The following is a 13749-nucleotide window of genomic DNA, read 5'->3' on the forward strand; positions in this document are numbered from 1 at the left end:
CTCCTGCCGAACCCGAATCTTCGGCAAATGACAAATGGGTGTGTTTTGTCTCTATTGTCTTAATGAGTAACGGGTGTGTTTTGTCTCTTTTCTCTTAATGAGTAATGGGTGTGTTTTGTCTCTATTCTCTTAATGAGTAATGGGTGTGTTTTGGGCGTAACGTGTAATAAACCAATCAGAGTCTCATCTCCCATTCCCTTTAAAAGCCAGTTGTGCTCGCGCCATGGCAGATTCGCTATTTATATGGAGGAATTTGCAAACGGAAAAACTGAACGCTTCTCCAGAGCGCAAACGGATCTGCTCATGCGCGAGGTTAAAGCTGTGTGTGTGTGAGGTTAAAGCACAGCATCTACAGGACAAGCCGGATTCCACCATATCTTTATGTGCACAATATAAATCTTTTACATTTTACATTAGCTGAAACTAGCAAAACACACTTGCGGCGCGCTTGGCGCTGCATTGCGCCGGGTGTATGATAGGGCCCTAGGTCTTTATGACAATTTAATGCTGGCTTTAATTTTGATTTTGGAATTCCAATAAACAGTTGTTCACTAAAATTATGGTAACGGTAGGGTTGACAATTCAAGAGAACACGAAGTAAGAGCTGACAGTAGCTTTTCATTTTTTTTTAAGTGATTATTTAGACGCATCTTGTTAACACAAAACCATCAGTACTGTATAACGACCCATACAATTCCCTGAATATTCACATAACATTCACTCAATATGTATTTAACTTTTACTGTACCTAAACAGCTGTGTAAAAGCAAACTTTGTTTGACTTGTTAAAAGTGAACTTAATTTAAAATGTCTTGCTAAAGAAAGACGTTTCATTACACCAGTTGTGTGACACAAAAATGCTGCTGACAATATCATTAGAAATAAACAAAAAACAGTCTCATAATGTGGGTGTTGCCTGGCTATGTATGGGACTGGAAGTCCATCTTTGCATTTAATTATTAGCAACAAGTCAATTGAATGACAATTCTAAAGTATAAATGAATCCAACACCTCTAAACTGTCCTGTTGTCAAAACCTTCTAGTTTGTTAAAGGGTTAGTTCACCCAAAAATAAATTTCTGTCATTAATTACTCACCCTCATGTCGTTCCAAACCCATAAGACCTTCGTTCATCTTCGGAACACAAATGAAGATATTTTTGATGAAATCCGAGAGCTCTCTGATCCCTCCATAGACAGCAACATCATTGCAACTTTCAAGGTCCAGAAAGGTAGTAAAGACATCGTTAAAATAGTCCATGTGACTACAGTGGTTCAAAGATAATGTTATGAAGCAACGAGAATATATAATAACTTTATTCAACAATTTATTTTGTTCTGTGTCAGATCTCCAGCACTATTCGCGTAGTATACACAGTACCGCGCTTCCGGGTTCTACGGCAGGATGCTGCCTCACTATAGGCCGACGCTGGTCACATGAGCACATGACATGAGCGTGTGATGCTGACACAGGAACCGGCCAATAATGAGCCGGCATTCTGACGTAGAACCAGGAAGCACTGCACTGTTTACACTACGTCAAGAGCATAGGAGAATGACGTGGAAGAGAAGAAATAGTTGAATAAAGTTGTTATTTTTGTTTGTTTTTGCGAACAAAAAAGTATTCTCGTCGCTTCAAAACATTATTTTTTAACCACTGGAGTCACATGGACTATTTTAACGATGTCTTTACTACCTTTCTGGACCGTGAAAGTTGCAATGATTTCATCAAAAATATCTTCATTTGTGTTCCGAAAATGAACGAAGGTCTTATGGGTTTGGAACGGCATGAGGGTGAGTAATTAATGACAGAATTTTAAATTTTGGATGAACTAACCCTTTAAATGGCCAAAATGACCTAGTGAGCATTAACCCAATTAACTAACAGGTGGAAAAGTACGGAAGCGTATTGCATTCACTTGAGGAAAAAAAATCTACTCTGTTTTTCTGAATTAACGAGTTAATTATCTCAGAATTATGAGAATTTTTCATGAATAAAAATGTTTTGCTCTGTTTTTCTGAATTAATGACTTAATTATCTCAGAATTCTGAGATAATTAAGTCGTTAATTCAGAAAAACAGAACAAAATATTTTTTTTTATGAAAAATGATCTCATAATTTTGAGATAATTAAGTCATTAATTCAGAAAAACAGAGCAAAAACTTTTTTTTCATGAAAAATTATCTCGTAATTCTGAGATAATTAACTCATTAATTCAGAAAAACAGAGTAGATTTTTTTTTTCTCAAGTGAATGCAATACGCTTCCGTAGAAAAGAGCCTAATTCTGATTTCATGTTCAGAATTAAATGTAATTCAATGCAAACACAAACTCGAAGTATTTACAAACTAAAAATCCTCCAGTGAACCTGTTCAGCTCAGACAGGTGTAGTGTTTCCTCACCTGTGGGGAATCGCTCAATAACAGGCAGATCGTCCACCTGCAGTGTGGCGTTGCCGCCACTTCTTGTAAACTTCACTATGTGGTATTTTCCATCATTCACAAACTTTGATTTCTCCTCTATGTTGATGTCATCTGTGCCCACATTAAATATAGCTGTAATGTAACCTTTTACCTGGAGAAAAACAAAGAGAAACAGGATGTTGCATTAGTGTCATTATAATCTATGCCACCCTCTATTATATAACTGGAACAAGCATGGAATATTTGTTTGAAATTAACAATCAATATACAAAATGAAATCATTTTAATCACATCAAGCTAACAACTTAATACTCATAATATGTGGTCCGATCTTCATCAAGTCAGTTATAGACAAACACAATCTGACTGACACAAAAGCAAAATATATCATTAACAGTGCATGCTGGAAAAACATGTGAACTGAATTTAGAAATTTGTAGATCCTTTGGCAGCAAAAACCTCTACCAAATGTTTCCTGCACTTGCACAACATTTAGGATGAATTTTAAATCATTCCTCCCTACAAATCTGTTTGAACATGTCTGGGTTATTTTGATTGCACAGCACTCTTCAGGTCATGCCGAAGCGTCTCAATGGGGGGACGGTCAGGACTTTTAACTGGCCATTCATGCACTGCCCTGGAGCCGGTTACACCAGCTGGATGTCTAAATAAGTTGGGTGTAAGTCCTGCATTGGGCTTAGTTACATCCAGACTTATGATAAATATTTACATCTAACACCCTCTAAAACTATGGCTCATGGCTTTTTGTATTTGGTTGGTTTATTATATAGACGGGTGTGTGCCTTTCCAAATCAAATCCAATTCCAAATCCATATGGACTCAAAGAAACATCTCAAAGATGATCCAGAGAAATGGGATGCATTTGTGCAGAAATGGGGTTGGCATCCGTCTTTCTCTGGAATATGTGTCAAGGAGTCTCTGTGGTTGGTATGCAGCGCCTGCTGTGACTGTACAGTCCAATTTTGGAGCGGCAGGCTCTGTTGCAGTTACTGCAGGTGTAGTATGTGCCTGGGTCTGAATCTGTTGGTGCTATATCTGCTGATGCAACCCTCTGCCGTCTGCGCTTTCTCCGCTCTTCCCACTCGTACTCTCTTTTCTTCTCCGACACTTTGATGCCTGCTTCGACAGCTTGCCTCCATCTGCAGCTTCCCAGACTGCTGGATTGATGTTGCCTGCCTTCAAGTCTCGTTTACAAACGTCTTTGTAGCGAAGAACAGGCCTCCCTACTGGTCTGGAGCCCGTAGCAAGCTCGCTGTAGAGTAGATCTTTGGGTATACGACCATCCTGCATGCGACTGACATGGCCTAGCCAGCGCAGGCGTTTCTGGGAGAGTAATGCAAACAGGCTTGGTATTCCCGCCTTGGCCAGGACGTCCTTGTTTGGGACACGGTCTTGCCAGGTGTTGCCCAGGATTTTCCCGAGGCAGCGCAGGTGGAATGAGTTGAGTCTGCGTTCTTGCCGGGAGTACAGGGTCCATGCTTCACTACCGTATAGTAGAGTACTGAGCACGCAAGCTTGATACACCCTCATCTTGGTATGGGTTGTCAGCATGGAATAATCCCAAGCTCTCTTTGCTAGGCGGGCCATAGCTGCTGCCTTACCAATCCGAGTGTTTAGCTCGGCATCCAGGGAGAGGTTGCTGGAGATGGTAGAGCCAAGGTAGGTAAAGTTATCTACCACTTCGAGGGTGTAGTCAGCAACGGAGATATTCGGGATGCTGCTAACATCTTGGCCCATTATGTTGGTCTTTTTGAGACTGATGGTGAGGCCAAAATCTCTACAGGCATCCGCAAAACGGTTGATGAGCTGTTGTAGAGCTTCCTCGGAGTGTGCAGTCAGGGCAGCGTCATCTGCAAAAAGCATCTCCCGTATCAGAACCTTCTTGGCTTTTCCTCGGACGTGTGCGGTGATGAACAGGTTTCCATCGGTTCGAGTGTGGAGGTATGTGCCTTCTTCTGATCTGCTAAAGGCGTGGGTCAGCAAATCTGGGTCAGCAAATCAAAAAATCTAAATAAGTTGGGTGTAAGTCCTGCATTGGGCTTAGTTACATCCAGACTTATGATAAATATTTACACCTTACACCCTCTAAAACTACAGCTCATGGCTTTTTGTATTTGGTTGGTTTATTATATAGATGGGTGTGTGCCTTTCCGAATCAAATCCAATCAACTGAATTTGCAGCATATGGACTTATAGAAACATCTCAAAGATGATCCAGAGATATGGGATGCATTTGTGCAGAAATGGGGTAGGTTTCCAGGAACCACGTTGCATTTTAATTACATTAAAATTAACCCCAGAAACTGAGTTTGTGAGTGATATGGAGTGATCTGTTTTCTCTCGCTCAAAGATTAGTCAGATATTGTGCCTTTTTGCGTAAAAAGCAACAAATGGCTAAAGTTTCAATAAAGGATGGAATAATTTATGCAGTTTCATTTAATATATCACGGCCAGATGTTTGTGAAAATTAACATCATTTCAGAGAAGAATGATAACTGAGGGCAAATTTGGCTAGTATGGAGAGAACATGAAGCATGTTTTGACAGAAAGTGTGTTTATTGAGTTTATCAAACAATGAAATAAACTTAAATAAAATACATTTATAAAAACAGATAATTTAAGAGGCTGCTCACTCCAGGGGCCCGTTCTTCGTACGTTGCTTAAAACATCCGAGATCAAATGAGACATCCAAGATGATATCATTGTGCTAATCATGATCTGGCTAACTCGGTTCTTCGAACACACTTGCCGGATATGATTAGTATCGCTGGATTGAGTCATCTGAGATAATTGCGCGTTCATGCGCTGGTTAAAAGGGGATATGTATCGATAGTAGAAACATTGATCAGCAACGCTGCTATTGGCTGCTCAGCGTGGGCGTGGCCAAAGAGTGCGCACAGTTTTTCTCCTCAGCAGAGCAAGAACTAATAGTCAAAGTTTATTCGGAATTTTAATGTTTAATTAAAACGCCAGGGAACACCTCAAAGTCTGCAAAAGCCAGGAGAGAGGGCTGGCAAAAAGTAGCAGACAATTTAAATCCGTTAGAAGTGGCCATGTTAGATGTTTTTATCACTTATTAGCCTATATTTTTGTATTTTAATAATTGCATAATTACTTTGTTCATTGTAATGTCAGAGTCACCACACTAGAACATGGGAACAAATAAAAGTGAAGTACAAAAATATTCTACATAATGGTAATTTTTTGTTATATAGTCTCTTTTATAAAAGGCACTGTTAAATAAATGGTTGTCTGATTATAAAAGCAACCAAGAAAAAGGCTGAGAAAAGAAAAGAAAAGATCTTAGTAGCCTACACTGTAAAATAATTTTTGCTGCATTAAATTAAGGCCGTATAGTCATTTCAACTGTTAAATCTTGAGTAATGATGAATTGCTTTGACTTGTGAAAGTGAAAACTGATAAACTTATGTTAATGTAAAAATATTAACACTTGTATCTGTTCCCAAGAAAGTGGTGGCTGAAATATGTGCAGTAAGTGGACATTTTCTAACTTTCCAAAATAAATAAAGTATAAGACTTTGTAATGTCTATTTGTTTCCATTGCACTGGACAGTGAATAAACCCTCTCAGATAACTGTCATATGGAGGAACTAGCCTACCTGCAAGTGCATAAATAACTTTACTTAATTTATACTTGTATGATTTATGGCTGCAATATAAGTTGCATGATTCCACATCTACAGAAAGGCCTACAGAAGAGTCTGCACAGACAGAGGAGACATAGGCCTATAGGTGGGCAGTGTATAGCCAACTTTTCCTTTTATTTGTTGCATGAGGCATGTGTCTAATATCACTTGACCACTGGCTTTTCTTTACAAAGAACAACTGAAATAAAACTCAAGGAACTAAGCATATTTGTATTTTATTAAACATTTAATGAAAAGTGTGTTTTTTTGGCAATGTTGTGTAATATGGCACATGCAACAATGTCACAGGCCCTGTCAGGTGTGCAACCCTCAGACTTTTCAGACACTGAAATCTTCCCTTTAGTTAGCCAAAGTTCATTTCATTGTGTGCCCTTGTCCTGGCTAGAGCTGCATTGTAACTGGTTTGGGTCAGGGAATGGGGTCATAAAACACCTGTCTGCAGGCAGGAACATGTCATAATCACCTATGAAAAAATGCAGTTCTGTTAGGATCAGCATAAGTGTATGTAATACAGTGAGCTTGATGTTTAATTGCGGAACATTCCTTACCACTTTCAAATAATGTGCATAAATGTGAATCTCTGAAAATGCTTAAGTCATGCACAGATCCTGGCCATTTTGCTTTCACATTTGTGATATGGAAGATTTTAGTCAATTGCCTTTTTTTTTTTTTTATATATATAATATTACTAATCTGGAATATTAAGAATCACAATAGTAACTGGGCTGCACATTTACATTGTGAACCCTCTTTCTGTTCACATAATCCCCTTCATTGAGGCCTTGATGGCAGTCTATAGCCTATAGTCTACCAATCACGTTAGTGAAGCCTGAGTGACATATACTGTAATCGGCATGGTCATGATTGCATGATCTTCATAAAAAATTATGATAGCCTAAAAAAAAAAGAAAAAAAAAGAAAAAAGGCTTTAAAAAAAAATGCTTTACAACATTGGGTCTTAAGTGGCTTGGAAATGCCAAAAAAACCAACCTAAAACTGTTTTTTAAACCTAAAAGCGCCAGGTAAATTCCGAATGACACGACAGACAGCATCAAGTTCTCCGCATCTCCAATAGTGTAAAGGAAAGACCCACTCGCAAATAATCTTAGGGCAATGCAAACAGTTTGTGCTGTAGCCTAGTTAAAGCCCGATTCTGACAAGTCGAAAATAAATGTGCGTTTCCAACAAATTAATAATGTAAACGACAATCTCACGAGTCACGAGAAAAAATATATATCTCAGAAAGTGCACTATCGCGCTGCGCTGGACTTCCCGTATCAACTCCGCTTATAAAGCCGCAGTCTAATCCTGTTAACATGAAATAAGCCTGCTCCCGAGCAGGTTTAAGATTGCGCACCTGTTGCTATGACAGCAAGTCCAGGATGAGCGTCGAAGAACCAAACAATCCAAGATCATGCCAAATCCCCAACAATCAAATCCAGCTAACTGAGTTAGCGACGTACGAAGAACGGGCCCCAGACTCATTGGGCTTAACCCGACCCATAACCCTAACCCATTACATCCAGAGAGGAGGAGCTAGAAGTCAAGCCCCACCCATTACATACAGAGAGGAGGAGCTAGAAGTCAAGCCCCAGCCATTACATCCAGAGAGGGGGAGCTAGACGGCAAGCTCAACCCATTACATCCAGAGAGGGGGGGCTAGATGTCAAGCCCCACCCATTACATCCAGAGAGGAGGAGCTAGGCATCAAGCTCAGCCCATTACATCCAGAGAGGAGGAGCTAGATGGCAAGATCCACCCATTACATCCAGAGAGGAGGAGATAGACGGCAAGCTCCACCGATTACATCCAGAGAGGGGGAGCTAGAAGTCAAGCTCCACCCATTGGCTCTGCAGTGAGCACCACTTGGATATTTTAGGCATTAAACGTAAAAACTCAGTTATGTGTGAGAGGCAATATAATATAATAATAATATGGCAATATCTGAAATCATTGTCCTTGTGGGGACATTTTTGGTCCCTATGAGGAGCTTATAAATCATAGTAAGTAATGTTTTTAGTTTTTTTGAAAATGTAAAAATGCAGAACGTTTTGTGTGATGGGTAGGTTTAGGAGTCAGGTTAGTGTAAGGGGAGAGAATATACAGTTTGAACAGTATACAAATCATTATGTCTATAGAAAGTCCCAATAAAACATGGTCTTGTGGGGACATTTTTTTCTGGTCCCTATGGATGTATTATTTTTAAGCATGCATGTGAGTCTACCTGAGAATGAATCTGATCCAGTGAGAATGTTGAAATTTAGCAGTAACACCCAGTGAGCCCTTATGATACAGGTTTGTTCTTTACAAATACAGAGTGTAAAAACCATACAGGTGACACAACATCTAAAAGCAGTTTTGAGAACAGACTTGCACAGTTACTATGGAAACAGCAGTGACAGTCATGAGAGAGGGAGGAGATGCTCTAACAGTGAAAGCACACTCACACCTCAAAACACACACAAATATTTAATAATGTCGACTGTATGTATGATATCATAATCACTGTATCTTATGAGCCCAGAGTAGACTCATTGTCACACGGGGGTGAGCGAGGCAGAATCGCGTGCCAGAGTCGCAGTGCTGTTCTGGGATCTTGGGTTTATGTGCGTGTCTATGAGATGCTCAGCAGCAGCAGGTCTAATCTCGGCGTGTAATGCGATCTGTCTAAGTTCGTGTCAACGGCCAGGTGTTTAATTGGTGTGCTGGGACTTGCGTGCGACAGACTTCCCAGCGGAGCCACGGCAAGAATAAACATACGCACAACACGCTCTGGAAAAACAATGATGGCAGACAGGCACAAGCTTTCAGATGAATGATCAATCACAGATGAGCACAAAACTGAAAAGCAACACACAGATTCATTTCCACTGCAAACAGAACTTTTTTTTTCTTGAAGAGATGTTTGCAGTTACAGGACAGAAAGCAAAAAGCATTCACCCTGACTTCTCAAACGATCTCTTCTTTAGTGTTCCTGAAGGATGAAAACCCATGTTTTCTACGAAAAAATAAAAATAAAAATCTGAAATCGAGGGTAATGCGGGTATGATGTCATTGATAGGTGACGCACGGTCCGTGTCCTGGTTAAAACTGCTTCTTTCTCTGGATTTAAACAATCTTAGAAACATGTGGGATAATGTACACAAATCAACAAAATATATAACATTATTCTAGTGAATTTTTTCACCTTTAACTGCCTTTACCTGTACACCAATTGGAAAACACAGCCCACTTTATAGAGAATAGAGGCGCCTGTAGAAGTGGCTCCAAAATAGCGTTTAAAGCATGCTGGGATATCTCTTCTGATACCTGTGAACACATGCAGGTCCAGCTCTGGCTGAGGATGCACTCTTACTAACCAGCGTCTAGTCTGCACCTCTCCCTCTTGGGCTCTGGAATTGCCAGTCGGCTGTAAACAGAGCAGACATATACTGGCCTTTGCTCCCCGCTCAGCTCTCAGCATCTTGGGATTGACAGAGACCTGAATGTGACCCCTGCTGCCCTCTCTGACAGACTCTCGCTCTCACTGGGAGGTACAGGTCTGCGGGGAATATTCAGCTCGCTCTTCTCTGAGAAACAACTATTCTTCTGAGTTTCCTGCAGTTACTGTCACACTTCCTACCAAACTCCACATTGCCGAAATGAACCCGTTTAAACCCAGGCATGAAAATATCCAAATGATGTGTCATTAGTTGCCCCTTGAAATAATCAATAATTCTTTTTTGAAATTTGTATGGAAAAGTGTGTGAAAAATTGTGTTTTATGTTGGGATAATGTGTATACTGAAAATTCTTTCATAGCCTATATCAGCCTTGTTATTTAACACACTTATTTTTCTCATCTTTACTCATTCTATGACCACACTCAACAAAACTGAATAATTGTGAATTCATATATTAATACTAGACACCTTAAAGATAATGTGTTCCAAAAATCTTTGTAATGTCTTTGTTAACATACTTTCCTACCCTTTTGTGTTTGAGCTTTGATGCAGCCGTCATCTACTGATGTTGCAAACACGACTTAAACTGCTCTGGGGCCTCATTTATAACCGTTGTGTACGCATAAAACAGGCCCTGAGAGAGCCGGACGCCACTTCCGACGCATAAGTTGTGATTTATAAAAACAAACTTGACGGGGAAAATTCGCGCACCTGCACGCAAACTCTGACCCGTGTGTACGAACGTTTTGGAGATGGAGCAGTTTGGCGACACCGATGGTGAGCTGGAGTTAAATGTCTTTTTGGTCACTTTTAGACAGAAAATCTAAAGACATATACAGAAAGATGATACAAAATATAATTTCACTCACCAAGCCTGTCACTTGAAGCAAATATCCATCCCTTCTTAAATGTCCGCGCCAGCGAGCGCGTTGAGCCGTTTAGTGAAACTGACGCAAATAACAGTTTAAATACATAAAATAATGATTTAAACTATGTTTTACTTCTGATATAAACATTTAGATTAAATATGGCATTCAAATTAATGGAGTTTAACACTTAAACATGAAATCATTACTGAGAAGTTACAAAAAAAAATTATATTCAATCAATAGAAATATTTGTTTGTTTTTTACACTATTTGATTTATGTATTCAAAAACAAGGCAAGGATAGGCAACTACATGATTTTTATTAATGTAATGTGTCTTGTACCGTTAAACGTTATCACGTGGATGAATAATCATATGCAAATGATATGCAGATGAGGATCTGCATAGCAAAACTAGGCGTTGTAAGCTCCATATATGGTTATTTCGGGGAGGAGACGCATGTGCGCACAATCTTCCGCTGACTGGGATTTATTAAGTGAATTCTGCGCAGGTTCTGGCGTACGAACGCTTTTATAAGTATGAATATTTTTTTGCGTACGCCTTTTTTGGCTTTCGGGCGCACGTACACTTTTAGTAAGGATCCTACGCACAGTTTTATAAATGAGACCCCTGGTCATGTGACATTTTGCACTAACTATGTGAAACAACACAAATTTAATTGAGACCCTTTATTCTCTCCATATTTGCCGGGAATGTAAGCTTAGCGTTAAGTTCTGCCAGGAAGACTCAATCAGTGCGTCATGTATTAACTCACTTCTAACCAATCATGTGTTAACACTCTCAGTATAAAAGAATGGTACTTACATTCGTCTGAGTTCGCAGATACTGACGGCGCCAATTACCTCCATCCTCCCCAACCACCTCCAAGATGGTCCTGCCCTCCATCCTCCCCACCACCACCAGGATGGTCCCTTCCTTTACCTCCAGGGGGTCGGCTGCGCCCCTGCCTTCATCTTCAGGCGGGATTTGCAGATTCCGTTACCCTAACATTGCTTGCTAAGGACGGGGCCTACGCCAAAGACTTTATAAAATTATGCTTGCTGAGCTATTAATAAATTTACACTTGTTATATCATTTCTACTTTCTGGTAGAAATGCACTAAAACAGCAGTCAATAACATTTTTAGAGCTTCATATATGAACACTTTCTTGTGAGCGGTGGGATTAAATGGCCCCAGGTCAGCTGGACATCTTTCCAGAGGAGCTGGACTTCTGCTGTCCTCTTTCCCCTTTCCTACTTTAGTTTTAGTTCACATTTCTGCTCATTTCTATACGACATTTATTTTACAACTCCTTTCCTGTGTACCACTCTGAATTCAGACGAAACCTTTACGCTCACTTTCTCCCTTCCTCCTTTCTTATTCTGTCATCCTTTCTTTTCTCCCTCACCAAATTTATTTTATCTCTAATCGTAAACAATTATGCTCCACTTTTACATCCGGTCTAGACAATATCTGTCCTCTCTCCTCCAGGCCAGTGTGTGCTACTCCTTCCAAACCCTGGTTATCAATGTTCTTTACACGGCTAGAAATGAACTTTTTTACTTAGCACAAGTAACTTGTGAAGTTAGTTTGAAGAAGTTTGAAGTTTATATATATATATTAAAAGATTTATTTTATTTAAAACCAACACATGTTTTGTAGAGAAATTAATATGGTAGTGATGCACCGATCATGATTTTTCATTGCAGATTCCGATTTTTTAATTAATTTTTTACAAGCAAATTTGCCATTTCCGATACCAACTGCTGATTTTTTGTTTTTGTTTGTTTGTTTAAGCAAATTTATCATTTTTTTATTTGCTCTATAACAGGCCAAACTGGCATTAAAAAAAATTAATAATAATAATAATAAAAAACATCTTTAGCCATTTGAAATTAGAGGCAAGCACTGCATTTTAATCACGATCCAAACAAAGATGCACCAAAGTAGCCTGAGCAGGTGTTTAGTTTTAAATAAGATTGCATACTTTCAAGACTTAGAACAAATGAGGAATGGTCTGACTTTAGCTTTGTAAAATTATGTTGCACAAGACACGCCTGCACAGAACAAATACAGATGGACTGAATGAGAATGCAAATTCACTCTCTGACAGAAGGTGGCGCTTGTGGAAAAGAAGCGTTTCTTTGGGCACTGCTGTAATAAAGCAGCTGCGCTTATAAACACGACTTAATAAGGAGGTAAGAGGAAAAGAAAATGCCATCGAAACTATTCTGAAGAGAGTCGGTTTCCTTCAGATATACATTAATGTAAATCCCCACCCCAATTCAATATTTATATTTTTCTTCCTATATTTCGAGCGTCACGAACAGTGATCTTGCCGTGTCTGGTGTTTTCTCTGCTGTGCGTCTGCGCTCTCTTCTTTACGTTCGTCTTCAGCGTGTCCCATATCTCTGGCCTGTGTTAACGTCCTGTTAACAGGCTTCGTAATATTTTACACAAATTACATTTCGGGAAATTATTGCAGTGCAGTTTGTGTGCAAGTCCAGAATAGAGATTAGCCAAAATTAAAAATAAAAACTGGCCTTCTGCGATCGTGTGTTTGAAGCACAAATCGACAGTTTATGATATTAGTCGACCAGTGCACGTGTAGAAAAAAGGTTGTACCGCATGAATTATTTACACTTGCACAAATGCTCCTAAACAAACTGAGGTCGCACAGATTCAATTTTCGGGAGCATATGTGAAGGTCGCAATTTCGAGCCTTGCTTCATTAAAAGCCCATCATCTCACACCTTCAACAAGCCAATTCTCCAACACTTCTACAGGCACTCACACACATCATCAACACATCTCTCCTCACAGGCACTTTCCCCACCATATTCTAGCAGCTGCGTAAAAAAACCTTCTCTAATCACTTAAATCATAGAAAGTTAGAGGCCTGACTCTCTCCTCCAGTCCACAGCAAAAACACCTGGTTGAAAACAACTCGTTCATCTTTCTTTTCACAGAACAACCGGGCTGGACAACAACTAATCAGGGTTTAAAAGTGTCCACTCAACAAAGCCTGCCTTGTTATCGGTCACTGAAGCTCTGCAGATTGAGAAAGCTGTTCCAGTGAATTCTGCTAGATCGATCTGCAGCTTTTGACTCCATCAACGATCAGATCATTGTGTCCACACTCTCATCATTGGGCATCACTGGAACTCCACATTGCTGGTTTGAATCTTACCTCACAGGTAGATATTTCAAGGTTACCTGGAGGGAGAAGATATCTAAAGCACATCAGCCGCTCACAGGGGTACCTCAAGGCTCTGTTCTAGGACCCCTCCTTTTCTCCATATTCACTACATCACTGGGACTCAGTACA

The 13749-nt window shown here is 39.8% G+C and overlaps 1 protein-coding gene across 7 annotated transcripts in view; it reads right to left on the reverse strand.

Moving 5' to 3' along the window:
- The window catches only part of nrxn1b (neurexin 1b), a 145219-nt gene that overhangs the window by 14264 nt on the left and 117206 nt on the right, over positions 1-13749 (reverse strand). For all 7 annotated transcript variants that reach the window (XM_084391482.1, XM_084391483.1, XM_084391480.1 and 4 more), the window contains one exon: positions 2401-2572. In XM_084391482.1, coding sequence (XP_084247608.1) covers positions 2401-2572 — 172 coding nt within the window. The remainder of the gene's footprint in view (positions 1-2400; positions 2573-13749) is intronic.

This window comes from Rutilus rutilus, assembly GCF_951802725.1.
Source record: "Rutilus rutilus genome assembly, chromosome: 20".
NCBI lineage: Eukaryota > Metazoa > Chordata > Actinopteri > Cypriniformes > Leuciscidae > Rutilus > Rutilus rutilus.